This window comes from Haemaphysalis longicornis, unplaced genomic scaffold (assembly GCF_048455015.1).
Source record: "Haemaphysalis longicornis isolate Haplotype H1 unplaced genomic scaffold, Haemaphysalis longicornis Haplotype H1 scaffold_9, whole genome shotgun sequence".
Taxonomy (NCBI): Eukaryota; Metazoa; Arthropoda; class Arachnida; order Ixodida; family Ixodidae; genus Haemaphysalis; species Haemaphysalis longicornis.
The window spans coordinates 17254858-17281522 of NW_027526460.1; the positions used below are offsets into that span (position 1 = coordinate 17254858).

The window sequence follows — 26665 nt, forward strand, 5'->3', positions numbered from 1 at the left end:
AAAAGCAATGCGTACCACCCCTAACTACACAGCGCAAGTTTTTGCGGGCTCAGGTACAAAAGAACTACTACATAAACTTAAAACGGAGACAAAAGAAATGCTATAGGGAAAGAACACGCATGAAATACTTGCCGAAGTCGTTATTTTGTCGACTATAAGTTTAAGAGATGTGACGTTTTTGTTCTGTAAGTGAAAGTAATGAGCCAGCTTGTTATTTGTCAGTTGTGTAAATACTGGATGTCGTCGGTATAGACGTATCCGAGTTACTAACGAGGCATGAGCAGTTTCGACAGTGCTGGGCATCTAGCTCTGTGGCCAGTAATTTCTCTATGAAACTAGTTTCGCGTTTTTACCTTTAAAATTGAGAAGGACATTGCCTTTGTCGCCATCAGTCGCTTCGTATAAAGTTCTTAAAAATCCCGATAATTTGATGTCTTTCTTTTAATGCTACTGCTACAATAATTTGAAGGAACTTTTTATGGGCAAATTTTTAACGTATACCTACAAAAAGAAGTGCCCAACCGACCGACCGACCGACCGACAGACCGACAGACCAACCGACCGACAGACCGACCGACCGACCGACCGACTGGACTGGACTAGACTAGATTAGACTAGACAAGACTATACTAGACAAGACTGACTGGGTGAGTGACTGACTGACTGAGGGAGCGACTGAGTGAGCGACTGACTGACTGAGTGAGCGACAGACAGACAGACTGACTGACTGACTGACTGACTGACTGACTGAGCGACAGACAGACAGACAGACAGACAGACAGACACTGACTGCCACTGACTGACGGATGGACGGACGGACGGACCGACGGACGGACCGACCGACCGACCGACCGACCGACCGACCGACCGACCTACCGACCGACCGACCGACTGACTGACTGACTGACTGACGGACCGACCGACCGACTGATCAACGTCCACCAAAACTGGTACATCTAGAGACCTGAAATTTTGCGAATACATTTGCGTCATAGCGTAGGGGCTCACTAAGGCGGGATTTCGGGAATTGCACTCCTACCCGAGAAAAAAGGTGAAATTGTGTTTTCGTAAATTCGTGTTTATTTCTGTCACCCGTTCTCCTATCGAAGTACTTTTTGCTTATATGAGTAGCCTTTAAGAATATCTCCAAAGTAGTTTTAGTCTTTGGACATAACCAACACTATCGGGGTGATTTCACATTTCGGAACAAATCAATCTTTCACTGATTCATTTATCCTATTGGTGTTTGCTAACATATGTTACTTATACAAACGCGGAAAACCAATGTCAAGGATATCGCCCAGCGACGCTGGTAAAAAGCCATATTTTGTAGTACGAAAGTGTTTTAATCCCGGCTACACAATCATTTCGCTGACGTCATATCTGTCACGGAAGTGACGCCAGTACCACAAATCAAGCGGCCTGTAAAGGGTGCACCCCTACACACCGAATATTCTTGCGGGGAAGCAAACTTTAGTACTAAAGAGTGCAATGGCTAATAAATATTAGCGGCCAGGAAGCCACCGACCTCGAGTTAAATTTTAGCGCAGAAAAATCGGGAATAATGGCTTTCAATGACGCTAACACTGACGCAGTGTCTATCCAGCAAGGCGAATTACCCAGAGTGAAGGAATATAAATGTTTGGGAGTGTGGATAAAAGAAGGGGATAACTACTTAAGAACTCATGAGGAGCAATTTAAGGGTAAGAGAAAGCGAAACGCGGCTATAATGAAGCATAGAGCTCTGTGGGGGTATAACAAATACGAAGTAGTGAGAGGAATGTGGAAAGTAGTAATTGTTCTTGGTCTCACATTTGCGAATGCTGTACTCTGCTTAAAATCAGACGTTCTATCAGGCCTTGAAGTGAACAGAGAACGGTACGCCGTTTGGTCTTAGGCGCGGTTGGAAAAACAACTAACGAAGCAGTACAGGGAGATATGGGCCGGGCGTCGTTTGAAGTTCGAGAAGCACAGAGTAAAATATGTTTTGAGATGAGATTCAGAGCAATGGATCAAGGAAGATGGGCAGCTAAGGTTTTTAGGTATCTATTCTCGAAAAGCGGGGACAGGCAGTGGTTAAGGAAGACTAGAAGGCTAACGATGAAATACGAAAGAACAGTGGAGTATCCAATACAGCCAAGGTAACCAAAAAAGAGGCAAGGCAGCTTGAAGCGAATAAATGGAGAGAAAAAATGGAAGCTAAAAAAATCACGCCATATCCACGGAATGAATGATGATAAGTGGGGCGAAGCTCGAGAGGGGGAGATCATCGGTAACCGTAACTCTCCCGTGAAAGTTCGCCCATTACATCATTAAGAAAGACGTAAGACTGTGTGCGTACATTGTACAAATCAACTTTTATTTCCGGAGTCAATGCTCCCAGGCCCAGACCTGGTGAAAGACCCCGCGCCATCGAGGACTACCCCGCACCTCCACCACAATTTGTCACGTAGGATGGGACACAACGGTAAAGAAAGAACTTTTATTTAGGGCGAACTTGTGCCCGAACAAGACGAGAGGAAACGAGCAAAGGTCCTTGCGTCTCGTTCGATCTCCGAGAACGACTGCCTGCGTTCGTGGCGTGATCTCTTGCGTGATCTCCCCCTCGCAGTGCACGTGCGCTCGCGCCTCCGTTGGCGAACACAGACAAGCTCGCGCTCCCGAGTTTGCGGGTTTGCGCTGCCGGTTGCAGCCGATTCTTGAGCGTGCAACGCGGCCCACTTTGCGACATCTCCGAAAGCATGCGGCGGTCACGTATCACGAGACACAAGGGATGGACAGACCCATTACTTAAGGAGCTTCGCCCCTAAAATACTTTGCCGGGTACCAGACAAGCGCTGACGGTACTATAAAACACCAAATGTTTTCAATGAACATTTGGTGTTTGTTTGTGCGTCATTGTTTTATTTTCTCTTGTTGTCGGCGTCTTCTTTATTATGTACTTCAATGTCATTCCCGACCAGACGGGCGTCCGTCGAAGGCTCGATTTATTTCTTTATCGTTCCGAAGAGATAACACCTGCAGTCTACTTTTGGCAAGGGAATTTCAATTTTAAGCGAAACGTATAACTCCAGGTGCAAAGCCAGGAAACGCCTCGTCTAATCGCTCGTTTTCAAACGGGAAGAGTTCATAGAGGAGGTCATGAATGAGGAGAGGTGAAGGGCAAGATCAGGCACCGCTTCGCGCGTTTCCGCAGTGAAAGCGTCTAATTGCTAGTTTGTTCTGAAGGGAGGGGAGCGAATAGGAGAACAGGGAAAAAGAGTAGGGCACGTGCCATCAGAAAATGATTAAAAAAATTAGCAATGGCTTAGCTCAGCTATGGCAGGATATACGTAGCGTGAGCTAAGGTTCAGAAATCCAATCCAGTCCAGTCCAGTCCAGTCCAGTCCAGTCCAGTCCAGTCCAGTCCAGTCCAGTACAGTGCTGTCACTGCTCCTCGCGCATGCGCAGCATGGCTCTCCAGGAGCCACGCGAAACAGCTATCAAGCAGCTCAGGCGCAGCGTTAGACTTGGCTACTGCGCAACGGAGGCGCACAGCTGGGCACGTCCAGACGCCAGAGTGTGTGCTACGGCTATGACGTCACTCCTCTGGAATGCGCAGAATGGCGAATGTGCAGACCCAATTCTCTACACACCTGTAGTCCAATAGGACTGAATTTCCAATCCAATCTAATCCAATCCAATCCAATCCAATGCAATGCTCCACGCGTTGCGGATCACGGCCCGTCAGGGTCTACGCGAAACTGCTCAACCTCGGACAGTGTAGCATACGCTATAATGAGGCACTGGCTGCATCAAAGTTCACTGCATCTTCGGTCCTACAGATGTGACTGCACCGAACAGTGCCTGTGGTTTGTCTTGCCGTGCAATTGTCCACGCCTTCACTGTGCGCTCTCGCCAGAAAACCGAACTTTCGTTCGACAAACTTGGTTTAACCGCGTTCAACCATGGCGACATTTATGGCTGTGGTTGCATATATGTATCGTGTCCGAGATGCAACACTATAGGGGATGACAGCTGTCAGAGCTCCAGAGACGTAAAATACTTGTATACTTTTCGCCTAAATTATGCATTACTTCTATGAAGTGGGCGAGACAGCTTCGCTGGTGATCCATTTTCACACGGTGGAGTGGCTCCTTACATATAGAGCGAAAGACCTTGGGCCGCCGGCGCGCAATCTGCGCCTTTCTGATCGTTTCGCTTGCTTTGAGCCACACTGTGAGCTTTGCCTCTGCGGTACCACGGGACTAGAGGAGGGTGCAACGGCTACTTCGCTTGCGCCTTATCATCCTGCGGTGGCTGGGCCATGTGTGCGTGCGGTTGAGCGAGAGCGAACCAGTTTACTAGGGGAGGCTAAAGTGAACTAGAATGTTGTAATAGTGGCAAAAGCAATGGCATTTTTAATGGGAGACCCTGAAGTCAAAAAACTGGAAATCCGCAAGGGGCGCTGATCTTGTGAAACAAGAAGCTCTCCCGATTCCCGGGCATACTAACATTATCGACGCGCTTCAGCCTCCACATAGCCCTCCCAGTGCAACCGCAAGGACAGCCCTCAACGATAACCCCCAAGACCTTTGCCCTCGTCAAAAGCCGTCGGCACAATTCAGGTCTTTTCCCAGGCGCTTGGCCCATTCGACACTTAAACCGAGGAAGCGCGTGAATGATTTTGAAATGTATGAAGGTGCAAAATTTAGGAGACTTCCCAAGCCCTTGATTACTCGCATCAAACAGACACACCCTCGGAATCGACACACAAATGGCCTGTTCTACAAGCGCACAAGTCCATAAAATAACAGTGAACCAAACTGGCATGATCTGCACAAGAATCATCATAAACGTCTTCACGTGAACTTGAAGAAAATTGTCCACTCTTACCTGACACGTACTTTTATCAAACAGGCACTCTTGGCTGTCTACTACAAGTCTGCATCCATATGCAAGTCTGCCTACCGGAATCGCTATCGACGCTACAGACATCGCTGAATTTTTACTCTGTTACAAAATATTGCTGCATGAAATTAGAAAATGAGCTTGTCAGTGAAACGGATTACAGTGATTGAACAAATAGTTTACTCACTCTGGGGCCGGGGAGTATGTTGTGAAAAACGAAGCTCCCCCGATTACCGCGCATGCTATCATCATCATCACCATAATCATCATCATAATCATCATCATCAATATTATTATTATCATCTCTACGCCCACTGCAGGGGAAAAGCCTTTCCCATTAATCTCCAATTATCCCGGCTCTGTGCTAACAGCGACCAATTCATTACCGCAAACTTCTTGATCTCACCTGCTCATCTAACCCTCTGCCGCCCCCTGGCACTCTTGCCTTCTCTAGGGATCCACTCTGTTACTCTTAATGGCCAACGGTTATCACGCCTTCGCATTACATGCCCTGGCCACGTCCATTTCTGCTTCTTAATTTCTACTACTATGTCCTTAACACGCGTTTGTTCCCTCACCCGCTCGGCTCTTTTCTTGTCCCTTAATGTTACACCTATCATCTGCCGCTCCATTGCCCGCTGAGTCGTCCTCATTTAAGTTGAATCCTCTTAGTGAGCCTCCAAGTTTGTGCCCCGTAGGTGAGTACCGGTAAGATGCAGCTGTCATACATTTCTTCTTCAGGGACAATAGTAGGCTCTCATTCATTATCTGAGAATGCATGCCGTATGCTCTGCCCGTCTCGGCCCTATGACCTGGTTTTCCACAACAGCTGCTGTAGATTACTAAAGGCGAAATAGTGTAATGGAGATAGTCACCGCCTGCGGCTCGTTGCCCCTGGGTTCGGATCGAAGCAAAGTCTTGGTTTCATTTTTTGATGTTGATTGTAGGGTTTAACGCGCCGACGCAACGCGATCGATCGAAGCAAAGTCAAGTTTTTATTTAGAAACATATGAACATCAATAAAAGCAGCTTCTGTGTGCCGAGAACTGACTGATTGAAGGCTTATAATCATTAATGATAGCAGAAAGTTTCGGCATAGAACGTCGCATAGCTCCTACTTTCGAAAAAGCGGTGAAGCAAGGCGTAGGCAAGGTATCACGGTTATACGCTTTCCAAAATCCCAAATTCCTCTCTAAAAGTCAGCCTACTTGTAAGAGTATAAAAAATGATGGGGTATGCACGGTCTGCGGAAAAGAAACAGAAACTATGCGGCACATAGTGTTAGAATGTGAGGGTATCCATCCAAATGTACATGAAAGGAATATTGGGCTTCCAAAAGCCCTAGGATTTAAGGGTATCACAGAGGAAGTTAACTTCAAGGCTGTCGAGGGGACGAAAAGAAGATTAGAATGCTGGTGGATGAAAAGCAGAGAGGGGAATATTGCATAGGACAGTTACCACCTGCAACAGGGAAAAAAAAGTATTTCGGGCCTAATAAACTTTAGTGCCTGCCCTAAGCAGCGCTCGTATTAAACCAAGAGTGTAAAACATGGTTATATTAGTCCTTTTTGGTAAGATGACATGTCATCGCCCCGCTTCAAAGAGGAAACCAATAGCAATCATCATCATTATCATCATCGTCATGCTTCGTTGTACTGCCGTCACTTCCGTGACGGATAGACGTCAGCGAAATCTTCGTGTATCCGGGAATAAAACACTTTCGTGTTAAAAAAAAGCGGCCGCGTTCACCACTGCATGCTTGAACCATGGGCTCTCCGCAGCTGCTTCGCATCGGACCGCGTGAATCGCCGCGTGCATGCGAGCGTGCCCATGAATGAGTGCGAGGTCGGGCCGTCTCTCTGGGCGTTGCGCAGAAGTTGAAAGGTTTGTGCCGCTGTCGGCAAACGGCGTCTGACCACCCCGCAGCTATCGCCCCAGTGAGCCGTTAGGCTCGGAAAATGCCGGAAACGGGACCACAATAGTAGACAAAGGTAGGCGGCTTTGGACGAATAGTATAATGATTACAGCTAAAATAAATGTTCACTAAGAGAAACCAAGACTGAACCAGGCTAAGCCAAGCTTTCGCTTTGCATATCCAGGGTTAGCAGAGCTGAGCCACAGCCATTTTTCTCTTTCCCCTTCTGCTAAAAACACCTTTCCCTTTTATTTATTCTACTATCTAATTAAGCCTATTATACTCAGTAGTGGAGGCAGGGGCGCTTTCTTTTTAATTCCTTTTTCTACCCACAATATCTCAACCCATACATGAACATAACGAATGCGCGTATTTATTTTTACTTACAATGCCCGCCACGGTGGCATTGAACGCTGAAAAAGCAAGTTGATGAAAACATCAGCAGGTTGTTTTGGTTCAACCTTATGTTTAGACCAGGAGCAAGGCATGGAAGAAACTTTTTCACAATTTACCGTCTCTGTATGCGAACCGGCGAAATAAGCTCGGTGCATTGATCTTCTGGCGAATTTTACCCGCGACGTAGTTAGCAGACTCGATACCAAACCCTGCGTGAAAGGTTTGATTTCAAAAACACACACAACAACCCTGGCGGACAGTAAATGCATCCCGTATCGTGCTTACTTGAGGAAAAAAACTTCCTGCTGGACAGGAGCCTCTCGTTCATTTTCAAAAACGTGTCATTGGCAGACTGTACATTGCAGAACGCAGAAAAAAAGGGGTGAGGGGGTTAGTTCATTACAAAATACATTTTGAGACACTGCTTTTTCCCAGACTTTTCATCTCAAGCGCCGTCTTGCGTGTAAATACGGTGTCGGCGTGAGGAAGCGCTAGATCCATAAATTGCGAATGGGCGCAAGAAAAAAACTAAATAAAAGAAATCTGGGTAAGTTTCGGTCTGGAATATCAACCCAAAAAGATACCCTGGGATACCCTGGGATACCGTAAGGATAGCATACCCTAAGAGATGCGAGTCGAACCCGCATCTCTAGCAATACGGATAATCATATTTTCTCTAGGTAACTGACAGGTGGACCTAGTGAAGGCACTGTGACCTTCGATTATGTTTCGAACATGTGTTAAAAACATGCACAGAGTTCTAGGAGTAATTTGAGCATACGCATCAACGGAAGTATGTTTACGCTAATAGCGTATATCTTCCTAACATGTTAGAGACGCATTGAGACATAGGAGTAAATTGAGCATAAGTGCCAAAAGTGTTGTAAAGGCGTTGTGACCTTCACAACGCCTTTGGCACTTATGCTCAAATTACTCCTATGTCTCAATACATCTCTAAAACCTCTAAGGCATGCATAAGCTACTACTGCATATATTTCTAACATGTGTTAGACACCTGTATTGAGACCTAGGAGATATTTGAGCATAAGTATCAACGTAAAGCATGCTTAAGCTAGTAGCGTATATTTAAGGCTAAGGAAATGATTGGCCAAGCCGCTCCGTCAGGAACGGATAGAAGAAGAAAACGACGCAAACAAAGGATGCAAGGGAACGCAAAATTTTTCACGGCAAACAAAGAGAACAAAGAGATAGACACTAGCTGTAGCTACAACCACCACCAGCCGACACCACAGCTACGGCTACGACACAAAGAATAAACGGCAAACATGTTTCCCTCTCATGATGAAGACATCGTCAGAAGGAAAGAAACAATCCCGAGATGCCTACTATTAGGCATAGACGATCCCATTTCTTGAAATAAAAGGTGTTGCTTTCGCAACCTCATACGTAGGGAGCCTTAAAAATCTCGAGGACCTTGTCTTTTGTGCAGTTAATGGTATAGAAGTGTTTGTATGCCATAAGAAACATGCTTCGTAAATGCCATGTTGAGACCATGTTGACAACAGGTCCCAAGCGTAACAGCAAGTGGTTAGGTTAAAACGCCATGAATACCAATATACCACTCGCAGTGACAGCAGTTACTTGTGAATGAAAGGAAGCGGGGGAGGGGGGGGGGGGTTAAAGTATATAACACCTCCTCTCACACTTTCTCGCACAACTATTTGTGGCGTCACAATTATGAAAGGTAAAACGTTATTTGTGGGGCTTGCCCAAAAGTTTTTACCTCAGCACCCTGGGGTGAGAGCACCAATTTAAAATAAACATCAGCTAAGCCTGTGTATTGAAAAAGAAATTTAGCTTGCAAACGTTATGAAAAGTGATGCGCAATCGCACGCGACATGCTTTGGTTCAGTTTCGATTTCATGAAATGTTTTCCCTTTTGATTTGATTGTACGGTTTAACGCGCCGACGCAACGCAGGCGATGAGGCGCGCCGTAGTGGAGGGCTCCAGATTAATTTTGACCCACTGAGGATCTTTACCGTGCACCGAAATCTCGTACACACGGGCGTTTTTGCTTTTCGCCTCCAGCAGAAAAGTGGCCGCCAGGGCCAGGAATCGGACCCGCGACCTCGTGCTCAGCAGCGCAACGCCTTAGGCACTGAGCCACCACGGCGGGTGTGTTCCCTTTTTTTGCAGTACAGTTGCGCCTTGTTATAACGAAGACATATATAGCGAATTATCGGCTATACCGAACTAAATACGAACTTGCTTGGTCAGGCTTCATTTCAGTGACCCTTATTCTTTTATAACAAAAGTGAAACTGAGAGACGCGCGCACTATCGAAGAAACACTTGGCCAGTATGCTGAGAAGCTACTTGGAGAAACTCCCGGCGTCCGAAACTGCAGAAATAGAAAAATCCACTTTGTTCGTGCACACTGTAGAAAACTGCATCCTGCTCATTGCTGTGAATATTCACCAGACAAAGATCACATCCTCCCTCGAAATAATAGGAGCGTAGGCCGGTTTTGTCAAATTAACTTTGTTTTTTTGTAATTTCCCGTTTCATGTTCTGGTTCATTGAGCTTGAAATGCCACAAGGAGAAAGATAAGGGTTACCTTGTATATAGTTGGTTCGAAGATAATTTGACGCGTTTTTGTATGAAGAATTTTTGCGGGAGCCAGCTTACCGATTGGCTTGAACTGATTTCTATCTCTACTGTTACAACAGATATCGGATATAACGAACTAAATTACGGTCCTGATATTACTTCGTTAAAACGAGGTTCGACTGTACTGCGTTTTTGCAGTACACGCGTGCCCATGTATGCACAAGGGGCAGCAACAATTTTCCTATATTACTAGCTCAATCGGATATGGTGCTCGGGCGGAAGTTAGCGTTACTTATGGACAAACACGAGCGCATTTTCTACACCTTCTCCTGGACTGTCGTACACCTTACAAGTATGCTTGGCTAGGGCGAGATTGATTTCTGTCTGGTTCAGGGTCCATTTTCTCGCCTTCAGCCCAATTCCGCCATAGTAAGATGGCCTCAGAAAAACCCTTTCGCATTGGAGTTCACCCTTTCTGACGAGAGTGTGTCAGTCAGAACACGTCGCGAGAGGAATGGAAAGAAAATTGGAGAGATAACGCCTCAGCACACAACGCATAATTGGCTGCCAGACAAAAGCTGCTGGAGAAAAAAATGTAACACACAAAAAGTTATTCAGCCTGTAGTATTTCTTAAAAGGGCTGTTAGTTGTACAGATCATTCTTAGCCTCTTATGACCGGTTGTTGCAAGTTCGCATCACACCATTTGTAAGCCGCGCAACCGAAACAAATAATCGGCAACTTTCACGTCCGCGCTCAGACGGAATCTACACAACAATGGCAACATATCGCAGAAGTAGTATCATATACCTCATATTCAGTAAAGTGCAAACTGCTGTCGGTTCTCCGGTTTGTGCTATTGATCACCGTTCATCTGTGGTATCCCATTGAAACTTGTATTTAGTAAGAGAATGTAAGTATTCTGGTTTCCCAAAAAATGTCGCACAATAAGTACTTCGTTTAATAACACCCGGAGTTCGTGTAAATTATTTGTTCCTGAAAATAATCGTGCACTCGTTTATTATGACCACTTCTTATACTTTCGTGCCAGAGTCGTAACTTTGTTCCTAAAACCCCGGCATGTGCAAAAGTTCTCCTGTGCCTTCCTTGTAAGCAGACTAGAAAAATGCCTTACGCTAAATTCTGGCTAGAAGAGGTTAGGACGGCGCGCACTTATAGCCCCATTCATCGTAATGCACGATCATGGTAGGAAAAAAATACCAGATATGGGATGAAGAAACAATGACTATGAGTCAATTGTCCTATGTAGAGGGGTTGCAACTCTTTGCATGATAACATTGCTTCTCACCTTCACCATGGCTTCATCCAAGAATTTATTCAACTTCTCCCTGTACTCCGCGACGTACGTCTCCGTTTTCCTTATGGCTCTGCCGATGTTGTAGTCACACGTGATAGCAGATCCTGCGACTAAGCTGCAAGTAGACAAAACAATTCCGGGGAAATTACGAAAGTGGCGCCTTAGTTGGAAAGAATATCAATGTTAATATCCACATCAGCATAGCTGAAGGAAACACGCAAATGAGTTCGACTAACCAGTTATTCCGCAGCTAAAGAAACTGACCCAGTGACCCACATTTTATTACTCATCCACACTTTTTTCAGCGGAGTGCGACAAATGACACGTTCAACACATGGTACGCCCAGCACACGATGCTTCATGTCACACCCAAGGTTTTTCGGATCTGTCTTGGTTATCTCCTCGTCAAATTTCACAAGCTTGTGGGGAGAGCTAAGCGCAGCTCTCCCGCATACACGTTCAGCAAGTTCGCATCCTTTTGGTGGCCACTACTGTGGTTTGGCGGGCGGAGACGGCGTCATAACCGAGCGAGCGACGACAAAGAACACGGCGGAGTATGTGGCGAAAGTGAGAGGGGGAGGGTATGCTAAGTGCGCACGAGACGCTCCTCGGTGGCTTCGCTTGGCGAAAGTGTGCGGATGGGGGAGTTAGACATGCTCCAAATTACGTGGCTGATCATAACCGCGTGGCATTTGCGCGGGAGATTCAAACACGAGTTACAAAAACATGCTCGGCGGTGGCGACGCGCAGCGAGATAACGGCTGAGCAGCGCACGCTGCCGTGAGTTCACTGAACAATCACCTCTTGGGACGCAGCAGCTATGTGCCGTGATCGAAAAGACGGCACAACTTTCGGATTAGCGAATATAGTAATCGTTAGCCATTTTTTAAACCATGAGGTAAGCCATGAATGTATGGAACAACGGCAACCTTTTTCTTCTCGTTCTTCTGAGCGGGCTTATCATGCTCATCCTTACGATAGCAAGATTTCAAGTTTCTAAAAAGGCCCTCCGTCACCGATACGACCAGGCGGAGGGGGTAGCCAGCCGCTTGGATCCGACTAACTTATTTGTTGAGAGCAGTTTGAACCGTATTGCGCCAAGAAAATTGTGGGTCAACAAAATCAAGCACCCCTCTGTCTAACGACGACGATGGTTGAACGCGAAGCTTTGGTTGGCCAATCTCACAATGCGAGTATGTGCTACTCTGGCGGTACACGCCCCTCCTCTAGAATACCCACATCAACTCTCGGGTGTTCATTCCGTAGGGCTAACGTTTAGGTTTGGGGTTTACGGCGCGCATCGGTACGTGCTGGCTCACGTGCGCTTTGACCATGTCGAAATGAAGCAATCAGATAGACGCCGGCTTCATAATTCGAGGGACACAGGTTCTATTCCGGCCGTGGGAAGCGTTTTCTTTTTTTACGTCACCCACGATCATGCATCATCGTCGTCAGCAAAACTTGGCTTTCATGCAGGGCGTATCGACGTGCAACGCCGTCAGTGAGGACACTAAGGCTGCGCTTTAATACGTCGGTCCAACTGGCAGATGCTTAAATGACCGGCAAATGTTTAAATGACCGGTTGAGGCAGCACGGAAACAATTTTTGAGGAGGAAATGATTGCTTTTTATCCTCGAATTGCAAATTTGGTGGGTGCAAACCACAGCTTGACGTGTGCGAGGTAGTAGGAAGAAGGAGAAGTGAAACTACGCGAAAGAAATTGGAAGCACATGAAATTGACCGGTTAGGTAGCAAATGCGTTAGCCGTTGTTACAAAAAGAGGTTGATTTTCTTTCTAACACGCCGTGTACATCGTATACGACATAACCTGATATCCTTGTAGATCGTGCCAAATGCGTGAATGCTCTTTGACGTGTTGGAATTTCTTGATTTTTCAGGGTCTCTTTTAGTTTTCTTCTTTTATGTTTCTTGTCGCCAACATGATGGGTGCGTATAAAAGTGGCAACTTTCTTCGCAATAAATTGTTGTAAGTCAGCGCCTGTCCCGTCGTTTCCTCGTGTCTTTGCACTTTTTTATGGCCTGTAGCTATTGTTTTAACTAGCCGTTATGTTCTATTTGAGTGTCAATTTTGTTGAAATATTTCACCTTACAACACAGGCACATTCATAATTTGCAAGTGGGTGAATACTAGAACCTAGTGTGCCCATTTACTAAACATGTATAGCCACGAGCTTAAGTTTACGGACCACAGGAACGGCGACCGACTCGAAGCGCTGCGCCATCTGGTTGCGTGGCACCTGCTGTCGAGACCCGAGCACAGCGCACGTGCGGCCTACCAGAACTGCACTCATGCCATTATCGCTCGCTTTTCCGCGGTTGTCGCAAGCTTCGATAAACTGGCGCCAGGGGAACCTCCCTGTTTATATGCAGGCTGCTGGTAAACACACCGTCTATGGAAAGAGAATGTCCGCGTAATCGACGGTAACGCTGATTCGCTAACCAAAGTAAAAAAGATTAACAAACTGAAACCAAGACTTAACCAGTCTAAGCCAAGCTTTCGCTTTGCATATCCAGGGTTAGCTGGGCCACGCCACAGCCATTTTTAGGGACGAAGCACCTTAGGACCTCGCTTCGTCCGGTGCTTGGCGTCCGTGCAAACAGTGTCACGCATGCGCGAGGAGCATTGGACTGGAATGGATTGAAATGGATTGAATTGGACTGGATTAAATTTAATTGTATCGTATTGGATTGGAATTGTATATACTGTACACACGCGTTGAGACTCCTTTACATGCGCGGGTTGGCCATGCCACGGGTGATTTACGGTAAGAACAATCCCCAGTGCTTCGCCCACTCGTCATGATTCATTTCGTGGAGATGTTTAAAATGAATTCGAAATGGATTAGGACAATCCATAATGAATTTTTTTATAACTTTATCAGCGATCGCCGGAGTTCTTGGTGTTTGTATATTCGGCATGATGATGCGTGCTTTCGGAATAATCTCCGGCACCGCTTGAGAAGTCACTTATTTTGGCGAGCTTGATTTCCGGAGGGGACAAATTCGAATTTGTTGTCTGCAACAGCATCGGCGCCAATTCACGCAGTAGTTTTGAGCGCGTAAAAAACAGATTTGTGTGTAGCTCCTCCACGCGATGGGGCAATGCCGATGTGCACATACGGTCATGGCAGCCTGGCGTCATGTGAACACTCGCCAGATTTCGTCTTTAAAAATGCGCCTGCGTTCCTGTTTTCTCTAATCCCCTGGTATCTCCTGGGTATTCGTGTACCTAAGTAAAGCCTTTGTCGGAATCGTGCGTACGACATAATTGTGAGTGCTCTGTCTACCTTAATATAATTTGAATGTTAACATTCGTAGTAATGACATCAAGTTTCAACCCAGCTTGCCTATTTATGTCATTGATTATTGATTGGGGTCCTCTCTAGATGTTCTATTTTGTTCATTTTTTATCTCATTTTCATCGTCAGGTAGAAGGCGGTATGAAAGTTATTTCCTTATCAAGGGAAAGAAAAAGTGAAAAGGAGAGTGGGTGACGGCCTCAGTCCAGGTCGCCTTCACGCCCCACAGCAGCCGCGCCTGGTACATCGGGCACTCCTGATCCTCGAGCTCGGATCTGGTCAGCCACTACTGCCGTTTGGTAGCGGCGACGGGGTCATAGCCGAGTGAGCAGAGACAAAGAAAACGGTGGATGATGGGATTACATTAAAATGTTTGACGTACTCCCACACGAGGTGAGAGGTGGTGTTTGGTGCATTATACGTGGTGCAGTTGTAGGGAAAAACAGTTGCCATGGGATGCACAATTGTCATGTTGTAGTTAGTCTGTTTGAATTCCCCGCCAGTTCGTGACTCTTGTGTTGACTGATGGATGAAAGGGGGGGGGGATGGTAAATGAGGCGTACTCGGCGATACTTTTATAAGATGTTCGTGTGTATTTTAGGCGCGGAGTACCTTAGGACCGCACAATGTCTGTCCGGGTCCGTGCGCATAGCATTTACAATGGCGAAAAATCACACAGGCACCGGCCAGAGTCGAGCCTGTGCCTGGTGACCAGACAGAGTTAGTGTCAGTCGTCTTACTCATTGGGCTACGGCCATATTTTTTTTATTGCCTTCTTGGCGACAACACAAAACACACTGCCCAGTACAAAAATTAGTAGCTCCAGCTACCAGTCGGCTGAAGGGGGTGGCTTAAAACATCTTAAACTGCGCTACAACATCCAAAATGGGTAACCACTCAGATTCTTCCGGCACGACTCTATACACTTCTCTTGTATAAATAACGCTTTCAATTAAGTACTCCCGCACTGTGCGAGCATCCTTTTCGGCATTTTGAACAGCCATGCGAGTTTTCCACATAGAATGCAGAATAAGTGCCATGAACCTATCATAGGGCAGGCCTCCATCATTGTTTACGGGCAAAAAGCGAATGCCATAAGGCTTTAATTGCAGGTCTTTTTTCAGGGTTCATTGGAGGATGTCCCAGTGGAACACCGCATCCCAACAGTCCAGAAAGATTTGCTCACTTGTTTCAAGCTTCCTGCATAATCGACAGTTCAGTGTCCATGGGTGCACATATAATCATTTTTCCTGCAGCCAGGGTTTTACCGGTATTGGGCTACGGCCGTGAGTTAGTACCCGAGAGCCAATGAGTTATTCCCGAGAACCAAATGGCTTACTTCCTCGCCTGTAACGGTTCGGACTACCTTAGGACCTCCCAATGACCGTCCGCGCCCATCCGTGCGCACACCACCATCAAGCGAAAATAAAGCGATATTCGATTTGAGCCGTGAGTTGCAGTTTCACCTAGGGAATAATCAAGGTGCAACTCACGGCTTGAATCGAATGACAGCCGGGGCGCAAATAGAATGTCACTTGGAGCGCAACTTGGATGTCATTTCGAGTCCCCGCAACCCGCTCCCTCGCCATCATCCACGGAGTGGAGATGCTGCCATATTTTTTTAACTGAGCGGCTGGCGGAGGCGGTGTGACGTCAGCCTCCGTTGAATATGCCCGGCGTAAAATGTCGCGGGAAGCAGTGTGAGCCTTGTCTTTCTCGGGGAGGGAGGCAAGGGCGGACGTTTAAACAATGTGAATGGTCGGCAGTGTTTTGGCATATTTACAAGTGTGAGAGCATGCAGATATATTCGCCTGATAGGTAATGCCGGTAGGCGTTTTGTAAGTCAGTGACCACTGTAATTGTATGCTCTATGACGCAAGTGAATGGCAGAGCGATGGATGTCTCTTCTGCGACATCGGCGTCGGTTGTTCTGACTTTTGCAGTTATCACTGCTGTTACTTCAAAACCCACGGCCAGTGCAACGTGGGCTTGACAGCCGGGTTGATCCGAGTTGTGGGTGAATTTCTTCCTTACGGATATTGCTCTTGCCTGTTGTCTGCCGTGTTGTATTCCTAGTCTTGTATATGTCTTAGAATGGGGGCGACAGGGATGTTGGCGCGTATGTTTGGCGATGTTGGCGTATGTTTGACGGGATCCTGGTAAGCGCTTTGGATGGTCGAGAACTATCCGGCCTGTTGGAGTCAGAGACAGTCGGTTTAGTTGGCTTGCTTGTTGTGCTTCGAGAATTTCGCTCAAGGTGTTATGGAGTCCGAGCTTGAGTAGGCCATCTGTAAGTGTAGAAGCGGGCAGTCTCAGGGCGAGCTCGTATGATTTTTTAATTAACGCATCAATTTTAGAATGTGCTTTTGGCCGTAGTTCTTGGACGTATGGGGTGCCATATGCGATGCGGCTTGCTAGCAGAGCTTAAACGATGCGGCAGGTGTCTTGTTCTTTAAGACGGCCCTTTTGGGTTCAGACCCATCAGATTAAGTGATCGTGTGTTTAGTTGTAGCAAGGTGGTACGTGAGCCGTCTGCACGAAATGGTACGCCTAAGAGGCGAAGGGGCGTTACCTGAGGAATAGGGCTGGATTCGATGCTAGCGGTAGGGTCAGGCGTCGGGTTGGGTCGTTTACCTTGTGTGCGTGCCCGGAGGACCAGGAAAACCGACTTGGTAGGGGCGCACGCAAGCCGCGTTATTCTAAGTACTCCGTTAAGCAGTCTATGGCACACTGAAGTCTGTACTGCTGCTCTCCGGCTGATACCGTGTTCGTCCACATTGTAAGATCATCAGCATAAACAGCATAATGTAGTTCGGGGATGTCTGAAAGCTTGGAAGGTAGCCGAAGCCGAGAAATAAGTTGTAGGGGGAAAGTAACGGAGCCTTGAGGTGTGCCTTTCTACGATGTTCAGAATGTGTCCGTTTGTATTAAATGCAGTCGAATTTTAGCGGTACGGTCTGAGAGGAACACTCGCACAAAGTTGTACGTCGCTTCTCCCCAGTTGGTGCTTGGGAGTCCTTGGAGGATCGCTCACGTATTTTTTGTGCGCTATCATCTGTCACTCTGTGTCAACATATTTTGTGACCTTGCCTGTGTTTGGGCGGGCTATAAACAAATGCACGTCAACACTGCCATGCAAAGGTATCATTTACCGTGATAGGCATTTTTTTCGCGATTACGTCAATTTAGGTGGCAAAATCGTCCGTGACACCAGCGCCGGTACCAGCGCCGGCCGAGAAACCAGAAGTGGGTAGAATTCTAGCGGACACAGCAGAAAAATACAAGACCAGAACGAACACAGGACTCTCGGGAAAAAAAGCAGAACGGAGTCTCTTAAAGACGCGGAGACTATGTGTAAAAAATTGCTGTTGTTTAGCTTTGGTTAAACCTAGTTGATAGCGAAAGCTTCAATGCCACAGTACGAGGGACCCCAGCTGGATATTCGTCTCCCTCCATCGCACACGGCTCTGCGCCGCACGGGGCCTCCTGGTATTCCTTCTTGGCGCACGCTTATCGCTGCGGCGGCAGCCTCCTCGCCTTCCTCCGCCAGGTGGCGACGTGGGTCCCGCGTACGTCTCCTTTCCCTTCTCCCTTATGTCTCCCCTGCCGCCTATCTCTCCCGCCATCAGGCCACTGCTCCTTGCCTGGCGCCTGCGGAAGGGGGTGTGGTCTGACCTTTAGCTCTCAAAGTCAAAACTGGACACCCCGCGAAGACTGCCCAAAGTAGCGTAGTGTAGCTTTCGCTATAAAATAGATAAGGTATTTATTTTGCAGTGGTACACATCCCAAGAAACTGCCTAACAGTCACAAATCACACGTCTGATCTGGTCTAAAGCCGCGCATGGTGTATACGAGCTCGACATCAGGCTAGCAAAAGGCCGGAAAGGATAGATTTTCAGGATTTAAATACGACAGGGTTTTTAAAAGACTGCCAACACAGAAATTTCCCACCCGTCTGCCCGCCCGCCCATCTGTCTGTCTGTCTGTCTGTCTGTCTGTCTGTCTGTCTGTCTGTCTGTCTGTCTGTCGGTCTGTCTGTCTGTCTGTCTGTCTGTCTGTCTGTCTGTCTGTCTGTCTGTCTGTCTGTCTGTCTGTCTGTCTGTCTGTCGATTCAACCACCCGGCCAAAGTGATGAAACGCTTGAATACGAAGTATATAGACCGTTCCAACCAGTGCGCCGCCAGCTTACGTGCGCAGCAGCGCCTTCTGATAGCTGGCCGATTTGCTGGCTAGGGGCGTTTGCTCCGCGGTGTATGGGCGCGAGCTGCGTGTCAGCGAAGTTTTTGTTGTAGCGTGTTGTACATCCTCTTCCGTAATATACTTCGAATGGGAAAGTTTTTGCAATAGGACGAATCTAAGCGATCTGGCTTAAACTGGCGGCTTTTTAGGCCGCGGAGGAGCTAAAATTAGCCTCGAGGTAGCGTGGACCCCGGTGGGTAAACGACGTCGTGTTGAGCATATGTTTGCAATACTTCGTCAAAGTTTTTTTTTTGTGTGTGGGTACCAGGGATCGGGTATGGGTTAAACTGGCAGCTTTTTGGGCCGTGGCGGAGCCAAAATTCGCCTCGAGGTAGTGGACCCTAATGGGTAAACGACGCCTGTTGAGCACATGTTTGCAATACTTGGTAACGAGTTTTTTTTTTTGTGTGTGTGTGTGCGCCTGGGATCGCGTATAGCGGGTGTTTTGATCGCTTTACTTCAAAAACAGATGTCTGTATAAACGATCTAATGGTGATACGCTCTGCGTCCATGGGCAAAAAGCAGAAGCGCGTGCCGGTGTAAGAGTCTGCTAGTCTAAAATCCCGGTAGGGTGTACTACACGTTGTTTTGGGCGAGCTTAAGATTTGGCGCATAACATAGTTTATTAAATCCTTTCTCGATAAATCAACACCTTATCTTCAGCCACCACTGCCGCCAACTATAAACAACACTTCCTCTCTCTAGTAGTCGAAGCAGCTGCTCTGCAGCCCAATATAGCCGTGCAGCAAAAGCAAAAGCACAACATAAATAAAATAAACAAAACGGTTCCCGGAGAGCATCTTAATAATTACTTATGAAGCATCCGCTGTTCGGCAGCCAGACAAGCGTTCGCTTTTGCGTTGCTTAGATAGATGTGGCCGACAGAGACCCCCCATTTTGGCAATGGAGTGAGAGAACATCTGAACCGCTACGATTTTTCGATCAGAGCTGCTAAGTGGTGGCTGTAATTTTAAGAGTTACTGGTGATGATGACTGGGTTTTTATGGTGCAAGGCCGACTAAGGGCGAAGAGCGCCAAGGGAAAGTTGTTTTATGAGAACGAAGTGATAGTAAATGTAAAACATTTACTAAAAAACATACGTGGAATGACTTAAAAGACAATGTAGATGACTGGTGCAAAGGGCCAGGGTGTCAGTATGCATGGTAAGTAACGAAGAGTAAAAACTGGACATCGCTAAGGAACTTAACCGTACGCTTGTGGGTAATTATGGGGTCGTCCCCGAAGAAGTACGATGGGTGTAGTGGAATGTGTTGTCTGTATAGTTGTGAGAAGTGTTTGTGTCGTGTTGTTTCTAGTGCCTTGCATTGTATGAAGATGTCGATCACGGATAGGCCGTCCCCACACCTGCTACACACAGGTCTTGGAGATCCAGTGAGAAGGTGCGAGGGCGTTGCACGTGTGTGCCATATCCGTAATCTAGCCAAGGGGACTTCTGTGTATTTAGTGCGTGAGGCGGTGGTGTATGGTCCCAAGTGTGGCTTTATTACGTGTAGCTTGTTGTCTCTCTGTTCACTCCAGTGTGGGTACCACGTTTTGCGAAGTTGTTGTCTTATGTGTGACTTGATGTCAATGTGGGGTAATGTCGTTATGTCTACTGTATTCGAGTGTGTAGCACAGCGGCCATTTGGTCCGCGGCTTCGTTACCGGCTGTACCAGAGTGGCCAGGGTCCCAGCAAAGGACCAGTTCAAATTAGTGGGCATGAACAGACATAATGGCATTGGAAAAAAGATTGAGTGCATGGTTTTTGGAACTCCTTGAAGACGACAATGCACTCACAACACTTAGGGAACCTGTATAGATAATGTAGGTAATGGATTTTGGACTGTGACTTTGAAGGATATATTAACAAAAGGTATACCATGGGCCTCTGCCGTAAATATACTAGTATAACTATTCAGAGTTTTAGTTACATTGAAGCTTGGTTTATGCGCAGCGCAGGACACAGAGATGGCAGTTTTGGAGGCGTCCGTATAAAATTCAGAACACTGATACTTCTGCTGCAGATACAAGAAGTGCTCCAGGATTGGATATCTGGGCGCTCGGTTTTTCTATATGTGTGTAAAATATGTGCCGCGTGATACAGGGCGGAGAAGCCATGCTGCTACAAAATCTATTACAAAAGTTTTGATGGTATCTAGAAAGGAGACAGCAAGTTCTGGCGCTTCCTCTCTAACTCTGTAAGAGAAGGGCGCAGAGAACGACGGTCGATTTAGCAGGAGTTCAGTTATGGATGTATCGTAAAAAACTGACTGAAAAGGATGGTGAGGCATTGATGAGATTTTAAAGGAGCCATGAAGAGAAAATACAACTTCGTGTAATTTGAAAGAACTAGGATTCAGTATCTCACTCAGCTCCATTACGGCCACAAAAGATGTTTTTTAACAAAAAAAAAAGCAAGAAGTATTTAAAAACTTTCAAATTTTGCGCCACAGTGACATTTTATGAGGAAGAATGACGTCATACGGGCCAACAATAAAACAATTTTCAGTGCGTTAACTGCACGTTAGCATTCAAGTGATGCGGTCAAATGGAACTAGAGGCCCCATTACAGACGTCCAGTCATGTGTTGTCGCGACAGGTCAGTTAGGCGGCCGCCAATCGCACAAAAAAGGTTCTGTGACGTCATAGAAAAGTTGCGGGAAATTGGCTAGGGGGTCGCGACTGCTTCACACGTTTTCTTTAATATCTCCGGTACTTGTTCGAAGATTGCGATGATATTGGTATCATTGTTATCGGGACTAAGCAGTCTTTCTAATAAACCCAACTTGCATTTTGTCTTTATGGCTCCTTTTCCGTGTACGCTCGCCGGCGTTGTAGGTTCCATTTATTACACTCCACATACAGGATTTCGCCCGGGCTAGTGAGGAAGGCGCTACATGCCAGGCGAAGCCCCAGATGAAGCACTAAGTCCAGCATTTTGAGGGATGCTTTACTTGCTGACCCATAGACAACACTGCCATAATGCAATCGCGAACCTATTAAGCTAGTAAAAACACGTAAAAGAAGTTTTTCGTCAGCACCATATGAAGTGTGTGAGAGAACCTTTAAGATAGTCATTGCCTTTAAGCATTTCTGTTAAGTTGTTTGATATCTGTGATGAATGTGAGTTTTCTGTCAAGGACTATACTTTGAAACTTGTTATTTTTTTACTGGAATTGAAACACAATTGAGTTTGATGTCTGTATCCCGCCGAATGCCACGCCTCTTGGAAAACAAAACACAAGTACGTTATCCTAGATTAAATTTAAAACCGTTTCTGTCTACCCAGCCAGGTAGCTTGTTAACACCAAGCTGGACTTCGCGCTCGCAGACAGACAGGTTACAAGACTTAAAGGACAGTTGTACGTCGTCTCCACAGATCAAACAGGAAATTGATAGTGGCAATGCCTTTCTGAATGAATTCATTTTCACAATAAACAAAGTGCAACTCAAAAAGGCACCTTGCGGCACGCCATTTCGCTGCACATGAACCCTAGAGAGTGCAGTTACAACTCGCACGCAAAAGGTTCTCTCAGACAAATAACTGGCAAGCGTGTTTTTCATGTCACCCGACATGACAAAGGACTCCAAATCGCTGAAGATACCATACCGCCAAGCAGTATCATACGCTTTTTCAAGATCAAAGAATACTGGCATATAGTACTGCTTGTGCAGAAAGGCATTGATTGTGGGGGTTTAACGCGCCGACGCAACGCAGGCGATGAGGCGCGCCGTAGTGGAGGGCTCCGGATTAATTTTGACCACCTGGGGATCTTTAACGTGCGCCGAAATCTCGTACACACGGGCGTTTTTGCTTTTCGCCTCAATCAGAAAAGCGGCCGCCGCGGCCGGGAATCGAACCCGCGACCTCGTGCTCGGCAGCGCAACGCCTTAGCCACTGAGCCACCGCGGCGGGTGTGCAGAAAGGCATCTTTTATATATTACTCTAATGCAATGACTTTATCATTGGTGGATAGCCCCGCCCTGAAGCCTGCCTGGCATCTCTCGAGAAGACCGTTGTACCCCAAAAAGTACACGAGTTGTCTGTTAATCATCTTCTCGAGGAGCTTGAAATGGCGGCTTGTCAGGGCGATGGGACGGTAACTTGAGGGGGAAAAAGGGTCATTCCCTTCTTTCAAAAAAGCCACTACAATAGCCTTCCTCCAAGACTTTGGAAGCTGCTGCGAAAGCCAGACTTTGTCGTATAAAGTAAGCAGTGCTTGAAGTACGTGTGCGTGTAAGTGGGTTTATCACTGTGTATGTAATGGCTGCGCCTGGAGCTGAAGGCTTACATGTGTTCAGGGCAGCCTCGAGCTCATGAATCGAAAACATGAAAATCTAAGAAGTGTGCGACTTCTTGTCACGCAGGGACTTCTTTTCGCAGGACGATTTGTGCTTCATGAAAGTGTTTGTGTAGTGTGCTGAGCTCCACAAATGTTGGAAGTGTTTTGCAAGTGTGTTAGTCTGGTCTTCCAGTGTGTCACATGCTGTACTAACGGGGGGCAGGCTGTATGTTTGTCGTCATTTGAGTTTTATTATATATGCCGAGAATTTGTGAGAGCCGGTGTATGAATTTATGAATCTGAGGAAGATGAGCCAACTCTCCCTTTTTGCCTCACGGCGCACGCGCTTCCCAAGTGCTTTTGCCCATTTAAAGGAGATGAGGTTATCCGACGTGGGGTACCGACGAAGGACACCCCACACCTTGTTCTGGGCCTCTCGTGCTCGCCTGCAGTCCTTGTTCCACCAGGGCCTCCTTGTGTTGCTCAGGGCACCGGAAACCAGGGGAGTAGACTTTTCGGTGGCGTCGAGAATGTGTTCCGTGGCGAATTGGGCTGCTTCTTCCATGTGTAGGTGTGTAATGGTTGTGTGATGTAGTTTGGATGTTTCTGTAAATGTACTCCAGTTTGCTCGAGCTTCATTGAACCTTTTATGGGAAGATGAACTTTTTGGGCCATTACCTACGTGTGTCAATGTGGTTGGGAAATGGTCACTACCTCATGGGTTAGTGCCAACGTCCCACTCAAGAGATGGAAAGAGTGATGGAAAGGGTGACAAGCCAAGGACTTTCGGGCGATGATGTCCACATCGCTGGACGATGTACCGCCACGATCCCTGTCCTTCCTAAATACCATGTAACCATTCCATAAATTTGTGTTTGGAATTTCAATGCGTTTTTGTATACATTTAACACTTAGCTGATTAGAGTGCAGTATCTCCTACACACCATCAAGATTTTTAAGAAGGCCCCTGGAGTTCCACTGAGTTATGTTTTCTCTTCCCATTATTTAGTGTAGGAGCTACTGGAGTGTGTGTTTTATGTGCTGTCTTTCGGGGCTGTTATTCTTGGAAGGGGCTTTTTGGTCTTTTGTTTTACCTTGGGCGCTGCAGGCCGTTCACTTCGCTGCGACGCAGGCAAGAACGGTCCGACGTCCATTTCGTCATCAGACGTCCTCGGAGTACCCGACAGATTCGGCTGCTAGGACCATGCACCCTTCTTGGTGCCCTTTGCTGCAGCCGCCACCGAAAAGTGTGTCGGGGGCGCCACATGTGGCGCGGGTGGTGCAGTGGGGTTGGGAGCCGCCACAGCTTCGTCCGTCTCCATCTCCTCCGCACCCTCGCGTGTGCTTTGGGCCGGTGGAGGGGAAACGGTGGATGCAGCGGCCTGCCCAACAGACGTGGCTGCCACTGCATCCGCTGCTGGCTCAGCAAGCGGTGTGGTGACGGGTTTGGCTGTCGGGAACAGCCGAGCGGGGGGCAGGGGCGGGACCAGACCAGACTCGCTGAACTGGTCGCCAAGGAAACCATACGTTTCGATTTCGTTAAAATGTTTTCCCTTTTTGCAGTACATTTGAACCTCGTTATAACGAACACTGATATAGCGAATTATCCGCTATAGCAAACTAAATACGAACTTTGCTTGGTCGCGCTTTATTTGAATGACTATTCTTTTATAACAAAAAACTGAGAGACGCGCGCACTATCGAAGAAATATTTGACCAGTAGGCTGAGAAGCTTTTTGGAGAAACTCCCGGCGTCCTAAACTGCAGAAGTAGATAAGGCCCCTTCGTTCGTGCGCACTGTAGAAAACTGCATCCTGCTCAGTGCTGTGAATAGCCACCAGACAAAGATCGCATCCTCTCTCGAAAGAACAGGAACGTAGGCCGGGTTTGTCAAATGAACTTTTTTTCTGTTGTAATTTCCCGTTTCATGTTCTGGTTCAATGAGCTTGAAATGCCACAAGGAGAGAGGCAAGGGTTACCTTGTTTATAGCAGGTTCTAGATTAATATGACGCGTTTTTGTATGAAGGATTTTTGCGGGAGCCATATTACCGATTGGTTTGAACCGATTTTTATCTCTACAGTTACAATGGATATCGGATATCACGAACTAAATTACTGTCCCGATATTACTTCGTTATAACGAGTTTCTACTGTACTGCGTTTTTGCAGTAAACGCGTGCCTATCTATGCACAAGGACCAGAACAATTTTCCTATATTATTAGCTCAAACGGATATGGTGCCCGGGCGGAAGTTAGCGTTACTTATGGACAAACACGGGCGCATTTTTTACACCTTCTCCTGGACCAGCATACACCTTACAATGCCTGGCTAGGGCTAGTTTTATTCCCAAGTGCGACCAGGTTCGCATCTTGGGAATCCCATTGAGCAGCACAACAGTGCCAGACGTTGGATCACTCAACTTAAACGCAACTGGAAGCCAATGCTGCATTTTATCTCCAGGATGTCTAATAAGTATGGTGGAGCTAGTCAGGCTGCTTGCCTCGCGCTCACTCGAGCAGTTGCCCTTGGTCGATTTCTGTACGGCGCCCCTGCATATGACCTCCGTCAAGCTCACATGAAGCAACTACAAATTCTTCATCGTGCGTCCCTGCGGACGATCACAGGCCTCCCACGGCACACTAGGATCTGCGCCTTAGAGAAAGCTGCTCCTCTGCCTCCCCTGCCAGAAATTCTTGAAGAGACCCGGAAACACCATCAACTCCGGCACACGCTCACTATCCAGGCTGCTGCTATTTCTGCATGGGACTCTCAAACGCACCCAATCGGACCCATGCCTTCTCCTCCCCCACCCCCTTGGGCTCGAAATACCGTGGTTTCTTCGCAACGGTCGGCTATCCCTCGAGCTAGCGTCGTTCCGCGTCTGCGCGCCTTCCGCCGATGCATGGCACAGAGGCTACCAAACGAGGTGGACATATTTACAGACGCCAGCCTACAAGACAACTCTATAGGTTTGGCTTGGCACTGCGAAGAACGCCCTGATCTTAGCGGTGCTACCATCGCCCCGTCACCTCTCCAAGCCGAGCTCCATGGTCTCCTAGGAGCCCTGGATCACATGACCTACATGGCTCGTGCACCACCACCACCCAGGGTCCGCCTCCTCACTGATTCCCACGCCGCCATCAGATAATCCAATAGGGCTTACTCTGATCACCCTACCATTCATCACATCCAGGCCATGGTTAACCTACTGGCCCGAAACGGAACGCAAGTCCGCGTAGCCTGGATTCCGGGGCATGTGACCCAGGGGGTCGGCAATCACGCTCCCAAAATGCAGCACGGGAGAGCCTTCAGTCTACTCCTCCCTTGATTGCTCCCGATCTTGCGCCTGATCCAGGTCTACATCCGCGCCCCCAACTGGATCATGCTAAATATTCTCGCCGAAAGCGGCTCGCTGAGAAGACTCCGCAGGGCTACCTGCATGGTGTCCCCACCCTACCCCGTTCCGCAGAAATCTTTGTTAATAAGATAATCGCTAATGCGGCCCTCACACCCTCCACACTGCGGAAAAGGTTCCATTTGGACTCTTCAGCCTCTCCGTACTGTCCCCATTGCCAGCAGAATGTTTGTTCAGACCTCAAGCACCTCACTTGGCACTGTGCAGCTTTCGCATCTTCTCGCGATTCTTTGCTCAGTGCTCTGCCCCCCAACTCGTCCCCTGATGATCCCCCGTACGAAGACCCAAATTTTCTGCATGCTCTAGGTGTGTTTT

General features: G+C 47.4%; 1 protein-coding gene across 1 annotated transcript in view; it reads right to left on the reverse strand.

Annotated features, from left to right (window-relative positions):
* LOC144152536 (uncharacterized) overlaps positions 1-26665 on the reverse strand; it is an 80801-nt gene that overhangs the window by 37692 nt on the left and 16444 nt on the right. Inside the window, exon 4 of the mRNA XM_077683831.1 lies at positions 11082-11205. Coding sequence (XP_077539957.1) covers positions 11082-11205 — 124 coding nt within the window. The remainder of the gene's footprint in view (positions 1-11081; positions 11206-26665) is intronic.